This window comes from Cebus imitator, unplaced genomic scaffold (genome assembly GCF_001604975.1).
Source record: "Cebus imitator isolate Cc_AM_T3 unplaced genomic scaffold, Cebus_imitator-1.0 Scaffold240, whole genome shotgun sequence".
In the NCBI taxonomy this organism is placed as follows: Eukaryota; Metazoa; Chordata; class Mammalia; order Primates; family Cebidae; genus Cebus; species Cebus imitator.
This window is the reverse complement of record NW_016107555.1, coordinates 1,628,750-1,653,459: the sequence shown is the minus strand read 5'-3', so window position 1 is coordinate 1,653,459 and position 24,710 is coordinate 1,628,750. Positions and strand designations below refer to the sequence as shown.

The window sequence follows — 24,710 nt, the reverse complement described above, 5'->3', positions numbered from 1 at the left end:
CCACTGAGATCAAAAGTTGCTTCTTTGAAAAGTTATTAAAATTGATAAACATACAGTCAGATTGATCAGGAAAAAATATGAATACCAGCAGTAAGAGAGGTACATTACTATAAAACCCACAGACATTAAAAAGAAAAGGGAATATTATTAAAACTTTATGCCAATACGCTCAACAAATTAGATGAAATAGATACATTTTTTAGAAGATACAAATTACCAGAGATCTCTAAGAAACTGATAACCTGGTTAGACCTATATCAGAGAATTTAAATTTGTTGTTAAAATCTTTCTCACTGAGAAAGCTCCAGGCCCAGAAAGATTCACTGGTAAATTCTACCAAACATACAAAGAAGTAGTAACAGTTTAACACAAACTCTTCCAGAAAACAGAATAGCAAAGAATAGTTCCTAGCTTATTTTCTGAGGCCAGAATTACCGATACCAAAACCAGACAAAGACATTATAAGTAAAGAAAGGAAATGGACCAATATTCTGCACAGAGATATAATAATGTATAACAAAATATTAGAAAGATAATCCAACAACATATAAAAAGGATGAAAGAGCATGACCAAATGCAAGGTTAATTTATTGTCAGAAAATGGAGGTAATTCACCACAGTAATAGAAGACGGGAGGAAAACCACATGAATATCTCAACAGATGCAGAAAAGGCATCTCAGCAGGGCAGCAGTAGAAGTGAACTTCCTCCATCTGATAAGGGCATTCAAGGAAAACTTACATTTAACATCATACTTAATGATGAAACACTAACTCCTTTCCCCTTAAGACTGAACCAAGCAAAAGTGTCTATGTTCCTATTTTTATTAAACACTTCGCTGGGGGTCCTAGCCAGTTCAATGAGACAAGACAAAGACATACAGATGGAAAAAAAGAAGTAAAACTCTATTTGCAGATAATAAAGACGGTGTAGAAAAGTTCTGCAGAATCTACAAAAGAGCTACTAAAACTAATAAATGGGTTTAGCAAGACTGCAGAATGTAAGTTAAAAATATACAATTTGACTAAATTTCTATATGTTAACAACAAACAATTGCAAATTGAAAATTTTAAAAGCCATTTACAATAGCATCAAGAATTATAAAATCCTTAAGAGATAAATTTAGCAAAATATGTCAAAGAGTTGCAGGCTGAAAACTATAAAACATTGCTGAGGAGAGTTAAAGATCTAAATAGAGAAATCGTACCTGTGGATCAAAATACTCAATATCATTAGGAAGATAATTCTTCGAAAACTGATCATCTATAGATTCAACACAATTTCAATCAAAACACCAGAAGACTTTTTTTTTTAAGAAACTGAGAAATGGAGTCTATAATTTACATGGACAAAGGATCTAAAATATTCAAAATCATTTTGAAAAGAAGAATTAAGTTGAGGGACTTACTTCACCAGACTTCAAGACTTACTTGAAAGTTACATTACTCCAAAGTGTGGTATTGCCCTAAAGCTGGTCATACAGATCAGTGGAACAGAAAAGAGAGTCCCGAAATAGACCCACATATATAAGGTCAAGTGATTTTCAACAAAGGTGTCATGGTAATTTAATGGGGGAAAGATTCATCCTTTAAACAAACAGGGCAGGAATAATTAGATATCCCAATGTGAAGAAAGTATATTGACCCTTCCTTATACCATACACAAAAATTAACTCAAAATGGATCACAGATCTAAGCTTTAAAGGCCACGCGGGGTGTGTCTCGTCTCAACAGCATCATGCTAACTGAAAGAATCCTAAAATGGAAGACAGCATACTGTCTGATTCAATACATCAATTATAGGAAAAGCAAACTAAAGTGTTTCAAAGAAAGCAAACCAGTACCTGCCAGGAGACCAAAGGTCAGGGCAGAGACAGACTGGTGAGGGTCACAGAACTTTTTGGGGTGACAGAAATGTTCTATATGGTGATTGTGGTGGTGCTTACACTAAGGTGCATGCACATCTGTCAGAATTCTTGTTTGTATTCCTAAAATTGGTGAATTTTATTGTGTGTAAATAGGCCCCCATTCTTTTTTTGACAAAAAGAAAAAAGGAAAAAATAAAAAACCCTGTACTTCCACATCAGTGCCTGGGGTACACAGTGAGAGCTCATCACACAGTGAATGGAGTTTGAAACATTGGTTGTCCTGATCCACTACCTGATGCTGCAGAACCAGTTCCGGATGGAGTCTCCCTGGGAGGTGACCCCGTGGACAGCACGCCGGCAGTAGGATGCGATGGAGTCTCCCTGGGAGGTGATCCCATGGACAGTGCGTGGGTAGCAGCGGGACTGCCCTCACTGCCACTGTTGCCTATAACACACTGCTAGAAAGTAAGGGCACATGAAAAGACACTTTAATCTTCTTACCACAAAATACAGTAGTCCTCCTTTATTCATGGTTTTGCTTTCTGTAGTTTCAGTTACCTGTGGCCAATCGAGGTCCAAAAACAGTAAAGGGAAAATTCCAGAAACAGTTCCTAAGTTTAAAATTGCGAGCCATTCTGAGTAGTGTTATGAAGTCCTTGCTTCCCTCCACCCTGTATGTGCGACCCACCTGTTAGGAGTCGCCTTGGTTATCAGATCTACTGCGGTGGTATCGTAGTGCTTGTATTCAAGTAACACTTACTTTACTTAATAATGGCCCCAAAGTGCAACAGTAATGATGCCAGCAATTGGGATATGCTAAAGATAAGTCATAAAGTGCTTCATTTAAGTGAAAAGGTGAAAGTTCTCAAGAAGGAAAGGAAAAAACCCATATGCTGAGGGTGCTAAAATCTTAGGAAGAATGAATCTTCTATCTGTGAAACTGCGATGAGTATATTACTATAACTGTCCTATGTTATTATTAGTCACTGCTGTTAAACTCTTACTGTTCTTAATTTATAAATGAAACTTTACCATAGGTATGTATAGTATGTAAAGGAAAAACACACAGTATATAGGGTTCAGATCTATCCATGGTTCCCAGCATCCACCAGGGTCTGAAACATAACCCCTGGGTAAGGGAGACGACTGTAACTGGCAGATCTTCAACTTCATATGTTAAAGGGAATAAAATTTATATATATAAGTAAGAAGTAAAAGCTTTCCAGCCTAGCTCTAAGAATAAGTTCCTTTGTAAGTGATATGAACGCAGTACTACTTTCTCAGTACCTACTACATGCCAGGCACCGCACAGGTGATTTTTTTGCTACTCAGCAAATACGTATTGAACATTTTATATGTTCTAAGCACTGTGTCAAACACTAGGAATATAATAATGAACAAAACAAACTTCCAGCTCTCTAGGAGCTCCTACTACATGGAGAGAAGTACTATATAAATACTACATCATTTAGCCCTCAGAGTAAGCTATGAGGGATTCACCTTTCCATTTTCCTAATAAGGAAACAGAGGCAAAGAAAGGTGAAATACTTGTCTAAGCGAATCTACCTAACTAGTGACAGAGCTGGGGTTTGAATCCGTGTCTTACTCCATAGCCCAGGTTTTATTCACTGTAATACATTCCCTTGCCTTAGATTTTTAGCAAGTACGCTAATACTAGGCTTTCAAAAGTCAGCATATTGTCTTGATTTGGATCACAGATTTTGAATCCCTGTTAAAGGAGGGTATTACACCTTGAAGGTCAAAGAAAACTTTGTGTAAATATTCATACTTGCCTTGGATTCTATACAGGAATGTCAGATTTCAAAGCTTAACCTGCTAAATAAGCCTGAGAATGACTTTCTAGGTAAAGGGATGAAAAGTTAAAGGAAGCAGACCAAAAAAACTTTTGATTTTGAAAAAATGACATGTTTAAGTGTGAAACTATAAACTGCCTTCTCTACTGATAATACAAATAAAGTAGCTGCTACTGCTCATACACACCTGTTGTCCTGTGACTGTGCGTGAAGACGCACAATCGATAAATTGTCAATATGGCTTATTCCCATCTTACCAGACCATAATCTCAGTTGTGGGTAGGCAAATATATATTATAGGCAATGAACACTTACGGGTAATACCTGGATCAAATTTTAAAAAGTGGAGGGAATCCAGTTCACTTGAAAACTTGAAGGAAGCACTTTGGGAAAAACCTCACAAAGTAAGAATCCAGAATATAGACGATTCTTTCATGTCTACTTTCCAAACAGCCAGGCATGTGTGTTTCGTGTTTACACATAATTAGGCTAACAGGCCCACTCACTGTAGCCATGAGGATTAACCACTGAGGATGTCAGCAGTGAATCCCAACGCAAGCACCTTAACTTGAGTAAAGTTATTTGTCACTTGAGTGTTGAAAATGAGCATCACTTACATACTCAGCTTGTGGGGACCTGTTCCTTCTTATCTCATCTGAAGATTCAGAGGGTCTGGGCATCTCTTCCTGAAGTAAGTCTAGCTGCAAGGGCGAGCTGCTCCTTGAGGAAATGAATGGGTGCCCCTCGCTTTGTGCCTCCCACTTTTCCTCCTCTCTCCTTTGGTTGGTGATTGAAGGGGGTGTGTCCAGGTTTGGAGTCACTGCTGACATTGAGGGTGATATTGCAGAACAGGCTGTCACCCCCAGAAATGGACATGGAAAGAACGATGGCGACAACAGAGGGCAGACAGAGGGGTCAGGCAGGAAAACGGTCATAAAAGTATCCAAGTAAGGAGAAGGGAAAGCTGGGCAAGTCTGCTGGTCCTTGGACGAGGACGGCCCAGGCAGGACTTCCGGCGCAGTTCCGGGGGCGGCATATTCTCTTCCGGGGCAGGTCACGGCTGGGATGAGGTAAGGGGCGTGGCTGGGTACCATGGCGGCAGGTGGGAAGGTCGGGCCTGAGGAGTGCGGAGAAGAGGCCGCGGAGGGGCAGCAGGGCTGTGCGTTCAGATGCGCTCCCCTGCGGGGACCGGAGCCTGTGTTCGAGCTGCTGCTGTCCGGTGGCTCCAGCAGCTTCTTCCGCTTGTGCTTCCCTTTCCTGCAGCCGGCCGACCGAGTCTGCTTGGAAGTCGAATCTCCTGGAAAGATAAAGGTAGAAGCAAATTATGGAAGATTAAACCCAAAAAGACGAGAAGGATGCCATTTACAGGTACTTTATAAATAGCTGAGAAAGGAATGCCCATTTGCCAATACTACCAGAATGGCAAAAAGTGGCTCTAAAAAAGATGAACAAAATTCCGGGTAAAAATCATTGCTAGCGAGTAAACTTATTTCAGCATCTCTCGATCAGTTTCTCATGAAAAAACAGTTTCTCATGAAAAAACAGTTTCTAAGATATAGGATCTAAGAGCGAACCTAGAGAAATTGTTGATATAAATAGATTGTTTCAGCATCTCCCTATCAGTTTCTTACAAGTAAAACTCCTACTGTTCACTCCTTATCTCCGAGTCCTTAGATATAATTTATAACATCTACATAGATTGATGGCATTTATTTATTTTTGAGACAGAGTCTCCCTGTCACCAGGCTGAAGCACAATGGTGGGATCTCAGCTCACCACAACCTCCACCTCTTGGGTTCAAGTGATTCTCCTGCCTTAGCCTCCCAAGTAGCTGGGACTACAGGCGCCCACCACCACGCCCCGTTAATTTTTTATTTTAGTAGAGGCGGGGTTTCACCATGTTGGCCAGGATGGTCTTGATCCCTTGACCCTGTGATTTGCCTGCCTCGGCCTCCCAAAGTGCTGGGACTACAGGCATGAGCCACCATGCCTGGCCAATGGCATTTATTTTTAAAAACTCACCTACCTTGAAAATATGCATATTTAGCTTTGCTCCTGCTTTCTTGCTGAAGATAGGAGCTGTAGGGTGATGACAGGATCTTTTCTCGGAATTTATCAACATAATTCTGCTCTTCCTTCTGGGTGTGTGCCGACAGAACAGCCGCAGTGAGCCCCACGTGTTTAAATTCTTCTGAGGTCAAAGGGGCTGGCCGCATGTTCAGGGTCCAGGGCTCACACATGAGGGTGGCATCCCTGGCTGAGGTGGAAGAAGATGTATTTAATTTCTATCAATTATTGGTATTTATTTATTTTACTTTGTTAACTGCCTTTCAGTTAACATTTTTACAAACATTATAACTGCGGGAATACCAAAAAGCTTCATTAGCCTAGCAGAGAAATTCTTGATTTTCTGTCTTCCTTTATATTCTTTGCACAAATGCACACACATTTCATAGTTGCAATAATATGCACACATTTATTTAAATCTTGCTTTTATTGTAAACATTTTTCTCTCTCCCTGAATTCTTCAAAATTTCTTTTTATCTTTGAATTTATTTTTAAAATAGGTAATATGTGGTTCAAAAATCAGCAAGTATTAAAAATGACATGTAATAAATTCTCCTCATTTCTGTCCACGCTCTGTCTAGTTCTCGTTTGTTTCCCTTGCAGAAGACCATTCCTGGAGTGAAGTCTCGCTCTGTTGCCAGGCTGGAGTGCAGTGGTGTGATCTTGGCCCACTGCAACCTCCCTGGGGGTTCAAGCGATTCTGCCTCAGCCTCCTGAGTAGCTGGGACTATAGGCGTGTACCACCACGCCTAGCTAAGTTTTGTATTTATCCATTTAATTTTTTGTTTGAGATGGAATATTGCTCTTATTGCCCATGGTGGAGTGCAATGGTGCTAACTTGGCTCACTGCAACCTCTGCTTCCTGAGTTCAAGTGATTCTCCTGCCTCAGTTTCCCAAGTAGCTGCGATTACAGGCACATGCCACCATGCCTGGCTAATTTTGTAGTTTTAGTAAAGATGGGGTTTTTACCATGTTGGCCAGGCTGGTCTCGAACTCTTGACCTCAGGTGATCCACCCACCTCGGCCTCCCAAAGTGCTGGGATTAGAAGCATAAGCCACTGCACCTGGCCCTTTCAGTTTCTTTATTACATATGAACAAGCATGAATATAGATTATCTTCCTCCCTGGCCCCGTCTTTACCCAAAGGCACATATGTACATTAGCTACCAATGTACCTTTTTCACTTTACGGTATCCCTTGGAGAACTTTATCAATGCCTCGACAGTTGTCTCGTACTTCTACACTGCTGTGGAATTCCATTTTATATGCATACCAGTTTACTAAAGTGAGCATCTATGGATGGATTTTGGGTTGCCTCTTTTTTATCTGGTTATTTAACTATTTATTATTGATACAGAATAGTCGTACACTAAATTTTCTTTTATTGATATAGAATAGTTATATATATTTTGGGGATGATTACTTCTTCTAAGAACAAAAGATTTTGTGGTGGACACTGTAGAGGTGGACATCCATGCTGGCCCACCTCTGTGGTGCGGTATCCAGGCGGTTTGGCCCCACTCCACACCCGGAAGTGGCCTGTAACACCACAGGGGCTTCACTTCTAGCCAAGCTGTAGTAACAGGGACCAAACTTACCTTCCTGTCTGAGATTAAAAAAAAAAAAATGGCCAAAATATATAAAGCAGTAGGTTTCAGACATTGAAGGAAAGTGACCCCCAAGGATAAGAAACAAGGGCGGTGAGCCTGAGGGCTACCCCAGCACACAGCCTGGAGGGTTTCCAAGGACTTTCCAAGGCATTCATGGGAAGAAAAAATCACCTGAGAGGGCTAGCAGGAACAAGAGCCGAAGCTCACACAAGCTGCAGAACAGTGCCGGCTCCCATCTGCCAGACTAGAGAATCTCCTCACTCCTGAGGCACCACATGGAGCACTCCGGAGGGTCTTGCCTTGGTAGCAGAGAAAAAACAGGCCTAGGCTACACACTATTTGTCCTGCCTAACAAATTTAAAAAGCAAAACCTGAAAGGATCAATCTGTTTCCAAGTAACGTAACTGCGGCCCAGAATAAAGATCAAGAATATAGGAATACAAAAATATTTGGTACTCATTCACAGTATCTGGCATCCAATTAAAAAAAATCACCAGGCATACAAAGAAGCAGAAAATATAACCCCATAATAAGGAATAAACATACTGAGAAACTGAGTCTACAATTTATGCAGACAAAAGACCTAGCATATTCAAAGCAATCTTGAAAAAGAATCAAATTGAAGGATTTATACTAGCTGATTTCAAGACTTACTGTACAGCCACATGAACTAAGACCACTCTGTACTGGGATAAGAGGTTTATCAATTTTGTTCATCTTTTCAAAGAACCAACTTTTAGCTTTAAATTTCTCAACTATCTGTTTTCTATTTTGTTGGCTTTTGCTTTTATCTTTATTATTTCCTTCATTCCATCTTGGACTGACTTCACTCTTCCTTGGCTAACTTTTTAAACTGTAACTTTAGATCACTGATTTGAGACATCTCTTCCCTAACAGCATTTTAAAGCTACTGATCTTCTTACAAGCCCTATTTTTAGCTGTATCCCATACATTTTAGTATGCTATACTTGCAATATCAGTGATTTGGAAATATTTTCTAATTTTCTTTGTGATTTCTTTTTTGACTCACAGGTTTAGAAATGTGTTGTCTGACTTCTAAATATTTGGGTTTAAATATACTGATTTTTAATTTAATTCACTAGCCAGAGAACACAGTTTACACATCACACCATCAATCCTTTTAAATCTGAGACACAGTACAGCCCAACATGTCTTATTTCTTAGTGAACATACTGTGTGTACTTGAAAAGACTGTGTATTATGCAGTTACTGGGTCTCTGTTCTCTAAGTCTCAATTAGGTCAAGGTAGTTGATAGTGTTGCAAAGATCATTTTTCTTTATTTTTTCTCTATCTATTTTTATCAATTGCAGAGAGGGAGTGTACGATTTTCCAAATAGAATTATGGAAAGTCTATTTCCACATTTTTGCTACAGAGCTTTCAAAGCTCTGTTATTAGTGAATACACATTTATGACTGTTATGTCTTCCTGAACTGACTGCTGTGTCATTATGAAATGACTGTCCTGAAATCTACTTTGCGCATATTAATAAGGCACTGCAGCCTTCCTATGCTTATTGTTTGACTTGCACATCTTTTTCCATTCATTTACTTTCCACCCATTTGTGAATTTCAATTGTACTTTGCAGAGGGCATATAGTTAGGTCTTGATTTTTTTAAATCTGTTTTGAGAATTTTTGCCTTTTATGTATTTACTTATTTTTTAGAGACAGGGTCTTGCTTTGTCACTCAGGCTGGAGTACAGTAATGTGATCAGAGCTCACTGTAGCACTGAACTCAAGGTGGGCTCAAACTAGGCTCAACTGATCCTCCTGCCTGTGCCTCCCAAGTAGCTGGGACTACAGGTGTGGGTCACTGCACCTGGCTAACTTAAAAATTTTTTTGTAGAGATGGGGTTTCACTATATTGCCCAGGCTGGTCTCAGACTTCTGGCCTCAAGCAATCTTCTTACCTCCTCGGCCTCCCGAGTCTCTGAGATTACAGGTGTGAATCACTATGCTTGGTCCAATTTTTGCCTTTTAATTGAAGTACTGAGTCAATTTTATGTCATTATTGACAGAGCTGGATTTAGAGCTATTCTCTTGTTACTTGGTTTGTTCTCTCTGTTTCTTTTTTGTTTATCCTCCTTTCCTGCCCTTCTTTTTTGAGTGTATTTCAAAATTTCATTTTATTGATTGGCTTTTTAGCCATTGTACCTCATATACCATCTTTTAAAAAATTATTTTAGGGCTAGGTGTAATGGATCACGCCTGTAATCCTAGCACTTTGGGAGGCCGAGGCAGGCATATCACCTGAGGTCAGGAGTTCAAGACCAGCCTGGCCGACATAGTAAAACCCTGTCTCTACTAAAAATACAAAAATTAGTTGGGTGTGGTGGCAGGTGCCTGTAATCCCAGCTACTTGGGAGACTGAGGGAGTAGAATTGCTTGAACCTTGGAGGCAGAGGCTGCAGGTAGCTGAGATCGCATCACTGCACTCCAGCTTGGATGACAGAGTGAGACTCTGATTCAAAAAGAAAAAAAGTAATTTTTTGTAGACAGGGTCTCACCAAGTTGCCCAGGCTGGTCTCAAACTCCTGACCTCAGGTGATATGCCTGCCTCGGCCTCCCAAAGTGCTAGGATTACATACATGAGCCACTGTGCCTGGCCTATATTCCATCTTAATTAGATCCTGCTTTAGGTTCAAAATATCTATAATGGCAATGACTCCTAGAGACTAATGGTCAATAATCGACTCCCTACTCTACTACTCATGGGCTGTGTGATACTGGGCAAGTTAAGTTACTTTACCTATTTGTGCCTTAATTGTTCCACACATAAAATGAAGATATTAACTTGCAAGGGAATATATCTGTGATCATGGTCCTCAGACATAGCTCATTAAAGTCAGAATGTAAACTGAGGGAATGAATATGAGCTTTTCAGAAAGCAAAAGACATAGAGATAATTTTTTAAGAACATCTGGGCTCTAATTCTGCTTTTTCTCCATGGAATAAAGATGTGGTCCTGTAGACGTTGAGGCTGATTTAAGATCAGGAGAAACTAATACCAGTAAAAATTTCCTAAAGCACATGGACTTTAGTATAAATGCATTAAAAATAGTAATATAAAAGCAGAGTACAGAAAGCAGAGTGGCAGAGTCAAAAAGGAGCTTTTATTTTATTATTTTTTTGTATTTTTAGTAGAGGCGGGGTTCCACCATGTTGGCCAAGATGGCTTCGATCTCCTGACCTTGTTATCCACCTGCCTCAGGCTCCCAAAGTGCTGGGATTACAGGCGTGAGCCATCGCACCCGGCCCAAAAAAAGGTTTCCCTATTGGGTAAGACCCTCCCTTCCTGTATAGGCTGTACTGTGAACAGCTACACGGCCACACAGGAATGCAGAATATTAAAAATGTGCATATGCTCCTGTCTGGAGGGGCTAGCTCAGGTCCAGTGAAACTCTACTTTTGACTAATTAGAAACGTAATGCTCTCTGGTCTTTCCCCACCAGTCCACAGTTCTCCTGTCAGTACCACGCTCTCCGTCTCACAAATTGTTAGAAAGAGTTAATGAGACCATTCCAATGAAGAACTAAGAGCAGACAGTGGCACACGGAAATGGCTCAATGCATATTAGCTGATATGCCATTGAAGACTAGCAAAGATAAAGTAGAGATCATGTGAAAACCCAATTTAACATATTTGTCACCATTCCTTCATCTACCCAAATTATTATGAGCAATGAAAAAGTCAAAAGGACAGGTGGCAATAAAGAGGAATAAAAAGAAGCCAGGAGAATAATTTACTAAGTAATTATGGTGTTAAATGAAGAGTTTTTAAGGTACTCTACTCATTGCTATCACACAAATACAAAAATCTGAATATATGTTTGACTAAGCTCATCACGACTATACAGGATGGTGAAACGCAGGCCCATTCTTTAAAAGTCAGCAACGAGGTAACCTAACACAGTGCCATTAATAACTGCATTAATAATGACTAACACCAATTGAGTACTACCTATCTACTAGGTACTATATTAAGTGCTTCATATGTGTCATCTGATTTCATTGACAAATAACATAGCTGAGAAATAAGGTCCAAAAGATGTAACTGACATAAACATGACAACGTTTCCAGAAATACTTTAACTGAATTAAAGAAAGAAAAACATATGTGTAATTTAGAAGTTGTAACTGAGCAAATGGTATTCATGACTTTTGTTTTCTCATCACAATGTAGTTAAGGTGGAATATGTTTTCAGAGTCAGAGGCGAGTGTGGTACCTGTCTCTGGGGGTGGGATGTGGACAGTGGTGCTGCCGTAACTGCACTGGCTCATGCCCGACCCCAAGCTCAGCACTGTCGTGGACAGGATCTGTGGAGCTGCTCCTCCTGCGTCTGTGGATCGTGCATTTGTTGGCATTTCTGGCTTAGGTATGGCTGGGATTTGCAAACCAGCTGGTGATGTAAGAGAAACTGACAGTGAAAAAAAAACTCCCAACAAGAAATTTACCTAAGACCCAGTTTACAGAAGTTTGTAATTGAGAAATTAAACCTTACTGGCCATAAAGCAGTAACACGAAACCAGAATTTTATGCTTACAACAAAATAAAGATAAGACATTAAAGAGAAATAGGAAGGATGTATTTACAATTCTTTTAATTTAACTCTGAGGGGGCATTCTTGTTACCTTGTAAGGCCGGGACATCATCCGCCTTGTGGTTCTGTTTGTCTTCTTCTGAGGATGAAGAAGTTGTATTTGTACAGGAGATACACTTTCTTTTCAAAGCTGGAATGTTGTAGCTCTTCAGGTATCTGTAACAACATGATTAGGCCACATATTCTTACCTGTTCCCTAACTGTGCCATATCCCATCTCTTTGCTTTTCTCATGCCAGTTCTGTTTAGGGTAGTTTGTACTTTCTTCTTGATAAAGTCTTCCCTGACCATCCGAGCCTCAATCACTGGATTGTAGTATTTCTTTTACTATGGTCTTGAATTAACCTTCATTTCTTACACCATGGGTGTCCAATCTTTTGGCTTCCCTGGGCCACACTGGAAGAAGAATAGTTGTCTTGGGCCACACATAAAATATACTAATACTAATGATAGCTGATGGGCTAAAAAAAACCCAAAAAACAAATCTCATAATGTTTTAAGAAAGCTTATGAACTTGCGTTGGGCTGTATTCAAAGCCGTCTCGGGCCACATGCGACCTATAGGCCGCGGGTTAGACAAGCTTGTCTTACGCCATTTAATTTTGAGAAAATTAGGTCTTGTCTTCTCAACTATTCCACAGATCCTTCAAAGAAGGGATGCATCTTCTAGCTTTTTGTGCCTTCCGTAATATTCAGTGTATTATGAACTGTATGTGTTAGGCACTCCATAAATATCTACTGATTTATAGTGAAAACCCAAGTCAGAGCAGCTATTAAAAATTCTGTGAAGTGTCTACAGTGACAGCATATGCTTCTGGAGAAGACTAACATGGTTTCAGAACTGTGGTCTCATACCTGATGACACTGTCAATACAGTTAATCTGTTGATAGGACGGGCTGTGCTCTTCGTTCCTCAAATCCTTGTGAGGCTCAGTGTACATGCTATTATTTTTCAATGTTTGGTGGAAGGAAGTACAGGCCTTATACTCACCTGAAACAGAATAAAGCAATGTGCAATTAAAAGTACTCAGCATGTAATTAAGAACATATACTTTCTTAGCAAAATTAAATCATGGCACTTTATCATGTATGTATCAATAGAATATTATGCAGCTATTAATAATGAGTGCAGATCTAAAATGCACTGATAGATATCCAATGTGAACAAAATAAGGCTCAAAGCATATTATACATACAATGGCTACAACTGTATTTAGAAAAATAAGGGAGCGAAACAAAAGTTTCCAGCAAAGATTATCAAGGAATGAAACTATAGGTTAAAGGTTGATCAGGAACTTTCCAATGCTGAGCTGACACTGCCTGTACAACTGATCGACCCTGGCAATTACTAAGGGTGGGATTTGGGCAGACCTGTGTGTCTTACATGCTGCTGTGTGAAGTACACAGCATCTCCCAAATGGAACCTGTGCCTGACAGAACCTTCCGTGATGAGCGACGGAACTATTATTTGTGCTGATTAGTATGGTAGCCACTAACGTACCTATTGAACACTTGGAATGTGGCTAGAACAACTGAGAAACTAAATTTTAATTGTACTGAATTTGAATTTAAATTGCCAAATGTGGCAAGTGGCCATCATTGTAGATAGCACAGGTACAGAGAGAAGAAAAAACCTCCAGGCTTGGTTGCAGTGAGCCGAGATTGCGCCACTGCATTCCAGCCTGATGCCTGGTGACAGAGCGAGACTCTGTCTCAAAAAACAAAAAAGACCAAAAACCTCCAGGCTTAAGCATTAAAAACCTCCTGTAAAGGACAATGATCCCATAAAGGAGACTGAAGGACAGCTAGAAAGATCACAGGAAACCCTGCAAGGTTCAGCCAGCCACCCAGCGACCAAGAATGAAAACTTTCTTAAGGAAGGAGTAACTAATTATGTCAAGTACTATTGAGAGGTTTTGTAAGGAGGTTTAGACGCTGGTCATTTTTAGCTGGCTTGGAAGAGTCTTCTCTATTTTCAGAGGGTATTATGGAAAAATGACTATATTACCTTACATTCATTAACTTTTTTTTTTTCTTGAGACAGAGCCTTGCTCTGTTGCCCAGACTGGAGTGCACGCAGTGGCACAATCTCGACTCACTGCAACCTCCACCTCCTGGGTTCAACAGATTTTCCTGCCTCAGCTTCCCGAGTAGCTGGGATTATAGGTGCCCGCCACCATGCCCAGCTAGTTTTTGTATTTTTAGTAGAGACTGGGTTTCACTATGTTGGTCAGGCTGGTCTCGAACTTCTGACCTTGTGATCCGCCCGCCTTGGCCTCCCAAAGTGCTGGGATTACAGGCGTGAGCCACCGTGCCTGGCCTCATTAATTATTTTTAACTTTTAATTTTGAAATAATTTTAGACTGGAAGAGTTGCAAAAATAGTACAACAGAGTTCCTACACGCCCACCACCCAGCTTCCACTGTTACCATTGTATACAACCATAAATAAAATGACCTTAACTAGGAAATGAACAGTGGAACCATTCTACTAACTGGAATCCAGGGCTTCTCTGGATTTCATTGGTTTACTACTCAATGTTGCTTTTGCCTTCAGGATCTGCTGGAGGGCACAGGTCACAACTTTAGCAGGATGCCCTTCGATTGGAGTTTCTCTGACACCTTATCATGATTAGGTCAAGGTGATGCATTTGGGGTACAGTGTCCTTCCTAGGGCCTCATCCCAGGGCACATGAAGTTAACATGTTTTGTTACCTTGATCATTGGTTAAGGTGGTGTCTCTCAGGTTTGTTTGTCCTGTGTAAAGTCACTATTTTACAAGGTGATAATAATAAGTTTTGGAGGAGTGCTTTGAGATCACACAAGTATTCTGTTTGTTTTAAACTTTCACCTTCCAATGAAAGTTTAAATTCCCCATTAACCTTTCACCTATAGTTTCATTCCTTGATCATCTTTGCCTGAACCATCTGTTTTATTCTTCATTTTTTTTATTTGACATAGTATACTAACCTGTGTCTATCCATCCCTCTGTATGTTAACAAAAGGGGCATGAGTTCACACTGAAACCGTGAGCGCCAATCCAGCACCACAGAGTTCCTTCCATTTGGTTGTGTGTGGCTTTCCTCTGACAGTGAGGAGTCTGGTTATCGTTACCTATAGCAGCCTCCATGATTTGTTCAACCCTAGTATAAACTCGCTTTAGAATTGCTAACCCGTACTCTGGTGGGAAACGAATACACCAACTTGAGTACAATGTTTGTGCACATTCATAATTTTGTATTAGTCCTAGGAGATCAATTGCAGCACTGTTTTCCAAAGCTACAGAGCTCCGTTCTTCCCCATCCCTTCCATATGTTTAGGCCGATCATCTGTACTGCATTCGGATTCACTTGTCAAAGCCTGCATCTCATCCTAGGTTCTCTCTGCATTTTGGGGTGAGATGGAGTGCACGAATCTGTGGGTTTCGGCAAATGCAAAGCAAGTTGTGCATCCATCACCACAGTAACCAAAAGAACATTTCCATGACATAAAAATGTCCCTACAGCTGTCCCTCTGTAGTCAACTCCTCCTCCACCCAGCCATAGTAAATACTGATCCGTTTTCCAGATCCAGAGCATTCCAGAAAGAATGCTTTTCCAGAATGGAACTGTACAATATGTAACCTTTTGGTTCTGCCTTCTTTCACTTAACAAAATGTACTTAAGATTTCTGTCTACAATGCTCTGTGAATCAAGTTCTTTGTCTTCACTGTTGAGTAGCATTTCACTGTGTGGATGTATACAGCTTATCCGTTCTCCTGCTGAATGACATTTGGGTTGTTTGTGTTTGACGAGTAACAGTGTAATATTCACATACAGGTTTTTGTGTGAACGTGTTTCTATTTCAGTTGGGTAAATCACTAAGAATGGAATTGCTAAGTTACATGGTAAGAGTATGTCTGACTTTATGGGGAACATCAAACCTTCCCAAATTGGCTATACAGTTTGGCATTACCTCCAGCAATAGGTGAGTGTTCCAGTCACTCTGCACGCTTGCCAACACTTGGTACTGTCAATTTTTAAAAAAATATTTAGCTATTCTCATTGATGTGTGATTGTATTTCATATGGTTTTAATTTTTTTTTTTTTGTCTAATGACTTAGGTTCAGCATTTTATTGTATGTTATTTGCTGTTTATGTATCTTCTTTAGAAAAATGTTTCTAATTGGGTTGTTTGCCTTCTTGAGTTTTGGGCATTCTTTATGTACACTGGGTATAACTTCATTATTGTATATATAATTTGCAAATATTTTTGTCTTTTGTCTTACCAGTGTCTCAGATGAGATTGTGCACGTTCAAGGCGGTATGGCCATGTTATCAGTGTATTTCAAAAAGGAGAAGTTTTAAATTTTGATGAAGTCCAACCTGTCCTTCCTTTCTTCTTTCTTTTGTTCAGTTTGGCTAAAGACTTACTAATTTTATTACCCTTTGATTTAACTTAGTTTCTCTTTTCAATTCCATTGATATCTGGTCTTTATTATTTCCTTCTTACTGCTTGAGATACAATTTGTTCTTCTTTCTTTTATTTTTAAGGAGGAAGCTTAGATAAGTGAGTTGAGACCATCTTCTTTTTTCCGTATAAACACTCAATGCTGTAAATTTTACTTTAAGCACAGTTTTAGGTATATCCCACATATTTTATGTTGTCTTTTCATTTTGTTCAGTTCAAATTGCTTTTATTCCCCCTGAACCTTCCTCTTTGACCTGTGGATTATTTAGAAGTGTGAAGTTACTTAATTTCCAAACATTTGGGGATTTTCTGGATACCTGTTACTGATTTCTAGTTTCATCCATTATGGTCAGAGAATAAACAGAGTAGTCTCTTTTCTTCAAAAATGTTTTAAGGTTTGTAATATGGCCATACTATGATCTGTTTTGATGACTGTTGCATGAAAAACATTTATTCTGTTGTTCAGTCAAGCGTTCTGTAAATGTCAAATAGGCAGACCTTGTCGATAGTGTTGTTCAGGTCTTCTATAGCATTACTAATTTTCTGACTACTACTTTTTATCAGTTACAGACAGAAATGTGCTGAAGTCTAGCCAGGCGTGGTGGCTCACACGTGTAATCCCAGCACTTTGGGAGGCTGAGGCGGGTGGATCACAGGTCAGGAGATTGAGACCATCCTGGTTAACATGGTGAAACCCCTTCTCTACTAAAAATATAAAAACTAGCTGGTGCCTGTAGTCCCAGCTACTCGAGAGGCTGAGGCAGGAGAATCACTTGAACCCAGGAGGCAGAGGTTGCAGTGAGCCAAGATTGCACCACTGCACTCCAGCCTGGCTACAGAGTGAGACTTTGTCTCAAAAAAATACGTACATACATACATAATCAACTTATCATCATCCTCCCTACTCTTGTTACTTTGAATTAAAAGGATCAATTTGTTAAAAAGCTTANAAAAAAAAAAAAAAAAGAGAGAGAAAGAAAAAGAAATGTGCTGAAGTTTCCAATTATCATTGTGACTTTGTCTATTTCTCCTTACAGTTTTATAGCTTTTATTTCATGTATTCTGATGCTCTGGTATTAGATTCATAAACATGTAAGATTGTTCTATGCTCTTAGGGAATCAACCCCTTTATCTGTTATACAATCTCACTCTCTAACTCTGGTAACTTTCCTTTTTCTGAAGTCTACTTTGTATAATAATAATACAGCTTCCCGCTTTCTTTTGATTTGTGTTAGCATGGTATATCTTTTCTACTCTTTTGCTTTTAACCTGTTTATTTTCACAGTGGGTTTTTGTAAATAGTATGTAGCCAGATCTTTTCATCCAGTTTGACAATTTCAGTATTGTAAATTAGTGTACTGAGATTATTCATATTGAATATGAATAACTGGACTGAATATCATTCATATTCATATTTAATTTAGTGATTATTGATATTGTTGGATTAAAATATACCAGCCACCAGTTTTTTTCTATTTGTTCCATTTGCTGTTTAGTTTTAACTGTATTTTTAGAGATGGGGTATGGCTATGTTGCCCAGGCTGAACTAGAACTCCTGGGCTCAAGTGATCCTCTAACCTCAGTCTTCTGAGTAGCTAGCACATGTCACCACTCCCAGCTTCAGTTCCATTTGGTTTTTGGCCACATTTTGGGTTGTCTTAAACTCCATTTTACCTCCCATATTAACTTATTAATCATAATTAAAAATATTTTCAAATTGTTTTCCTAAAAGCTCCAATATGTGTTCTTAAATACTTAGTGTCTACCTCCAAATAATAAAATACTGTTTCAAATGCAGTATTAGGACCTAATGATGGTATATTCCCAATGACTATCCCTCAACTTCTGTAGCAGTACTGTCACAAAGATTACTTTTATGTATGCTATAAATCCAGTTTGCTGGTTTTGCTTTAGTCTGTTACCTTTATGAGTAATTTTAAAAATTAAAAAATAGAATTTCTTTTATCTTCATTTATTCAGTTTCCAGTGCATTTTACTTCTTCATGTAGATCCAAGTTTTTGGTCTGGTATCATACTCCTTCTGTCTTAAGAAATTCCTTTAGCATTTTGTATAGAATAAGTGTGCCAAAAATAAATTCCCATGATTTTTGAGAAAATCTTTATATAACCTTTATTTTCTTAAAGATCATTTTCACTAGGTATAGAATTCTGTGCTGACAGTTTTTCTGGTTGAAGATGTTACTCTATCACCTTTTTAGTGTGCATGGTTTCTGAAGAAATGGCTGTCATAATTCTTATCTTTGTTTGTGTTTTGCTTTCAAGATTTTCTTTTTTCATCAATTTGTATATGATATGCCCAAGTGTTTTGTTTTGTATTTAACTTACTTGATATTCTTTGGCTCTGTAGAAAATTACTGTTATTTATTCAAATATTTCTTCTGAGATTCCAATTACACCTATGTTAGATAGTTTGAGGCTATCTCCAAATTCTTAGAATACTGTTTGCTTCATTCTTCTTTCCCTATTTCAGCTTAAATAATGATTCTTCTCTAGACTGTGCTGAGTGCCATCAAATGTGTTCCTTATCTCTAGCACTGATGTTACAGATGTTACATTTCCATTTGAGTATTCTTTCATGCCCATCTGTATGCTGCAATTACCCACCTCATCCTGCATGGTGCCCAGTTTGTCCACTAGTCCTAATGCATCATTCATAATTATTTTCAGTTCCCTGTCAGATAGTTCAAACTTCTGTGTCCTATCTAAGTCTTGTTCTGATAATGGTTTTGTCTCTTGGGAGTTTTTTTCCCTTCTTACCTATCCACATGCTACATAATTTCTTGTTGAGAACTGCATAACTTGTGTAGGACAACAGAGACTGGAGATGCCTTTCCTTGTTTTAGACCTGTGTTTGAATTAATCTAATTTTTAGGCCAGGTTTGAGTATTTTAATGGTTTTACAGTATGTACAACAGCTTTCAAATTCCTCTAGTTATACTTTTTGCCTCAGCTGGTGGCTGGTTTGGTGGGTAACTTTTTTGTTTTTTCTCATTATCTGCTCCACTTTCAGCTTCTGGTCTTTCCTTGGCATTGTGCCTGGAGAGGGTCTGTCTTCTGCAAATTTCTTAACTCAGGCCATCAGTGTGAGGGAATGTATTCTCTTCCCGGATCCAAAAGGGGGTTTGGATTCAAAGGCAAGAACTTCCCAGTGCCATACCTCCACCCATGTCTCCATCTGGGAGCTTAGAGGTCTTTTTTTAATTTTCCCGTGGGAAGATGGACTGCCCAGGTAAGCTTCCTTTGTCTAGAACCCACGAGAAGCTATGGGAGGACTCTGGGCCAAACAACAAATCAAAGGTCAGAATCTAGCAGAAGTTTAAAGGAACTCCTTTCATAGGACAGAAAACTTGAATAGGGCGGGAATAACTCCCAGGTTAAAAGTCCCCTTCTCTCTCATCTGGGAGGACTCCATCTCCGGATCCCCTTCCATGACACTGTGGGATCTGCTTTTCTTTCTCCTTTCTCTCTGCCTAAATAAATCACTTTCTGCAAAACTCTTTGGGGTCTGATATTTACTTAAAATAAGCTCACCATGTCCGGTGGGGTCCTCTCTCCCATTCTTGGGTGAGTGAGGGACCAAGGGCCTGGAGGAACACATCCTATCAGGAAGCTGAGCCTCCCTGGTGCCCCGCAACCCAGTCTCAAGTGCACGGTAATCCAGTGCTGCATCTTGCTCCTCCCTGCAAATATGTTTCTCTCCTTAGATTTTGGGCCTGCTGGCTGCTCTGTAACCTCAGCACTCTTCAGGTCAAGAAAGGTCTTGAACTTGCCTTTCATCCAGATTTTTCTGTTGTAGGTTGGGGTGTTGCTATTTCTGGCTGTCTATATCCTGGAGCAGAATCTGGAAGTAATCTTGGTCTGAATCTACTCAACTTATGGGTCATCTTCTCTCACTCAGGCATACCACGACCCTACATATGGACACTCGCTTTTCCTGGATTTCCTCAATGACGTCTCTTGTAGTTGGCCTCTGTACACATAGCTGAAAGGGCTTTACATATCCCTGTTTTTCCTTGCCCTCCCATATTAACTTAAAATCTCCCTTCTTATTCTACTTTCAAACATTATTTGCTCTTATATTGTAAGAAAGGTAAATATATAAATTTTAAACCTTAAGTTCCTGTAAAGCATGTAAACAATGATCATGCTTAACTAAGCATTTTCCTTTTCATTGGTATATATCTCTGGTCAATTTCTAACATTTAAATTATAACATTTTTAAGTTGTATCCTCATGTCTCTTAAGTAAAGAGTACTAAAGGTTTCTGTAGCTCTTTAAACTTGTAGGTCTCAAAATGTTAATAAAATAAAGATATCCCAGAAACATTGGTTCTCCAAAGCTATACCAAATGGCAAGATATCTTCCTTCTTCCCCAGAGTCACATCCTGTGTGTGCTATTAGAGCCAAATATAAGCATCTGTCTAAGGAGTGGGAACACTTGTTTCTAAAGTAGCTGTGTAAGCACAGAGCTACGTGCAGCTTAAATTTTTATACAAAGTCAGTGATGGAATATTGCCATCTACTTAAAGATACAGCCTTCAAAAAAAAAAATAGCACCAATGGCATTACAAGATCTGTGGTAGATGATGAGAAACTGAATAATGTGGGAAGTGAGAAGGGAAGCCATTCTGAGATAAGGACCAAGGTCAGTATGTAAAACTGTGATGCCACCATGAGATCTAAGGCCCAGGCAGCTGTGAGTAGGACTGGCAGGACCAGACAATGAGAAAAACATTTACACATTTTAGCTTTAAAACCTCCTAAAAGAGTTCTCTCTGCTAGGACCCATTATTCCATATAATGACCTATAGTAAAAACTGTTATTTAAGATAAATTATTTTGCAGAGGGGGAATGTGGGGGTTTTGAGGGACAAGAATACAAAAAGCGGCTGTTATTCTTATCTTATGCCCTTACATGTAACAGCAGAGGAAACCAATAGAATGCTTAACCTTCTATCAAAGAGAAAAGAAAAATATGAAAGAGCAGGATTTGCTCTATTTGTGTAGTCCTGTGGGCTTTACTGTGGTTTGAATGTGTGTATCTCTCCAGCATGCCTGTGTTGGAACTTAAAACCCAATGTGACAGTGTTAACAGGCGTGGCCTTACAAAGTGACAGTCATGAGGGCTCTGTTCTTATGAATGGGATCTGTAACCTTTCAAAAGGGCTGGAAGGAACTAGCTAAGTCTCTTTCTGCCTTTCTGTCCCTTGTGCCATGTGAGGACACAGCGTTTGTCCCCTCCCAAGGAAGTGATGTTCAAGGTGCCATCTGAGAAGCAGAGACTGGCCCTCACTAGACACTCAACCTGGTGGCGCTCTGATCTTGGACTTCCCAGCCACCAAATCTGTGAGAAATGGGTTTCTGTTCTTTATCCATTATCTAGTCTCAGGTATTTTGTTACAGCAGTACAAACTAAGAAGGTTCCCAGCGATGCCACCTGTGGGAGCTGCAGTTTGATTTTTTGTGGTGTAAATCATGTCAAGTTCTGAAAAATACAGCTGTTATCATTACTGATCTTACAAATTTCACCCCTACTGCGTAAAATGTCCACATTTGACAATGATAGAGATTAATAACATTTAGTGACCAAGATCCATCACAACTTCCAAATTATATTCACGTTCAGGAAGAAAAATGAAGGGAAAGTTAGCTACATTTAAATGTCAATCTAACTTGATTTCTATACTATTGAACTTCCCTATGCCATACAATGCAACTAGGTTAACTTTTCAAAATGATGCCAGTTTTACTACTGATCCAGTACTTTTGGAGGGCTCCTTACTTCGTATCTGAGTAAAGTAAATATATGTCAAGAAAAGAGCCAAAGTTTTTCACTGAATTTAGGTCACAATGATTTTCTGTTTAAAATGACAGAAAGGGATTATTACTTTAATATACTTCATTATTTAAAATGCATTCTAAAATCCACTCTGTTTAAAAGAGATGCCTATGTAGGGAGGAAAATCTATAACTTGTTGGTATTTTCAGAAAAGTTAATTTTTCAGTAAAAGTGAACGGCAACTATTAAAACAAGTGCATTCTAATACCATTTACTTTCAGATAGTATTTGCTGCTGCCTTTATCATCACTACCATTACTACTGCTACCTAGGCAAATCAAGAAATATGAAAAGCAGCAACACAGGGTCATGGCTTTCTGCTCATGAATCACATACATGATGTTTACACAGAGAATAACAGCCCACGGAAGGAGATCCTTGGGGATGCCTGGCTGACTCACCACCACCATTCAGTTCTGTGCACATCCCTGTCACTGGCTTGATTGATGATTTGGTCCTTGACTCAATGTAGAGCTGCTGACCCCGATTCTTAATTTTGTTGACACTGGCATAGACCTGCTGCAAGGTCATCTTAGGGAAAGGAATGATAAAATAAGTTTAAAAAATTATAAAAATGTCCACTAAAAGATAAGTTAAGCAAAATACACTTAGCTTCTGTTTCTCTGAAGACATAATGACTAAAGCACATTAACTGCTTTAATTCAGTTTCCTGCACCACACCACAGTATATTGGTACCAACAAATTCTAAATAAATCTGTTCACAATATGCTAATTTTTAGAATGCTACAATTAATGCAAATATCACTTTCTGAAGGTGGTATTTTCTTTTTACAGACTTTTTTTTTGAGATGGAGTCTCGCTCTGTCATGCAGGCTGAAGTGCAGTGGCGCAATCTTGGCTCACTGCAACCTCCCAGGTTCAAGCAATTCTTCTGCCTCAGTCTCCTGAGTAGCTGGGATTACAGGCACATGCCACCATGCCCGGCTAATTTTTGTATTTTTAGTAGAGGGAGGTTTCTCCATGTTGGTTAGGCTGGTCTCAAATTCCTGACCTCCTGATTCGACCGCCTCAGCCTCCCAAAGTGCTGGGATTACAGGCATGAGCCACTGTGCCCGGCCTACAGACATTTTTTTCTAAACCAAAGTGGATTAAAATATCTGTTATCAGATGAGGTCTTTAAGTCAGGAACATGTACTAAGATGTCACCACGTGCAGAACCGCAGTAACACAGAGAACGCGATGCCTGTGCAAGAAGGTGACATGAGCCCACGCACCTGCTCCGCCTTTGTCTCCTCCATGCATTGCCCACTGGCCTCACTGGAGGAGGCCATGCTGACAAGCTGCTCCTGTGACCCGGTGCTTCCCAGGCTCCCATAGCCACTGGACACACTCATGTGAACTGGCTGGAAGGACAAAGAGGAGCAGTTCCAGAATTGCTGGGTGCCTAAATGCAGCCACCTCAGAGCTCATCTAGAATCATCTAAAAATTAAGACGACAATTTCTGAAATCTCAAATTAGGGTGTGCAGGTTGGTCCTGATACACGAAAGGGACCCCTCCATTATTTCAGTAATTCTCAAAGGCACGGTCCTATGTTCTAGTCTAGGTAGGAAGGACAACCTAGGACCAGGCAATGGAGTGGGAACGTTTGTTTCTAAAGCAACTGTGTAAGCACAGAGCTATTGTAAAAAAACCATAGTGTAATTAATTTTTAAAAACATGGAAATAAAGTCTAGTTCTTTATGCCCAGTTTAGAACAGAGAGAGCAAACCATATATTATACTTTTTCCAAGAACATGGCAGGTGTTTCATGCACCCTAGAGATTTTATGGGCGACATTCTGAAAACTCTGTATGACACCATTAGTTTTATATACCACTTACTGAATCTCTTGTAGAAAACACCTTTGGCATTTCTTTTCAACACATAAATTTTTCCACTTTTATGTAACAATAGTTAAGAGAAACTGAGACCTATCATCCCTCTCCTTCCATCTTTAAAATTGAAATTATTTAAAAAATCCTGAAGCCAAAACCCAAAGGCTGAGCATACTAGTGCCTCTGGAATATAAGAATTCTCTGTCACTTGGTTTGCTGTCTTACAATGGGTTCTTACAAAAATATTCTGTGTAACACAGAGTAAGGAAAAAGAATAAAATGTAATTTAAAAATGAAAAGAGAAAGACAAAAATTTCTGGAATGCAGAGGGCAAAGATTTGTCTCCCTTTATAATTTATTTTTGTGAAGTGATTTTACTGAGCATTAAAATAAAACACAATTCAGAGAATTTTGCATTCTTAAAAATCTCACCTTACCTGTAAGAGAAGTTTGTAAATTTGTTCTTGTAATTCTGTTATGTCTTTGTCATTATTGTTCATCTTTTTAATTTTGGTAGCAAAAACATCCTCATTTAGTGGGCTCCTAGAAAATGTCCAGTGAGAGATTGAGCCAAACAATTTTTTGAA

At 39.3% G+C, this 24,710-nt stretch overlaps 1 protein-coding gene across 6 annotated transcripts in view; it reads right to left on the bottom strand.

Moving 5' to 3' along the window:
* Positions 1 to 24,710, bottom strand: part of PER3 (period circadian regulator 3) — a 62,156-nt gene that overhangs the window by 13,761 nt on the left and 23,685 nt on the right. For 4 of the 6 annotated variants that reach the window (XM_017498387.2, XM_017498381.2, XM_017498383.2 and 1 more), the window contains 9 exons: positions 24,561 to 24,666; positions 23,522 to 23,650; positions 22,687 to 22,816; positions 12,833 to 12,968; positions 12,011 to 12,135; positions 11,605 to 11,778; positions 5,707 to 5,937; positions 4,298 to 4,977; positions 2,159 to 2,324 (listed from right to left, as the gene is read on the bottom strand). In XM_017498387.2, coding sequence (XP_017353876.1) covers positions 2,159 to 2,324; positions 4,298 to 4,977; positions 5,707 to 5,937; positions 11,605 to 11,778; positions 12,011 to 12,135; positions 12,833 to 12,968; positions 22,687 to 22,816; positions 23,522 to 23,650; positions 24,561 to 24,666 — 1,877 coding nt within the window. The remainder of the gene's footprint in view (positions 1 to 2,158; positions 2,325 to 4,297; positions 4,978 to 5,706; positions 5,938 to 11,604; positions 11,779 to 12,010; positions 12,136 to 12,832; positions 12,969 to 22,686; positions 22,817 to 23,521; positions 23,651 to 24,560; positions 24,667 to 24,710) is intronic. The other 2 variants (XM_017498385.2, XM_017498384.2) reach the window with 1 other exon arrangement.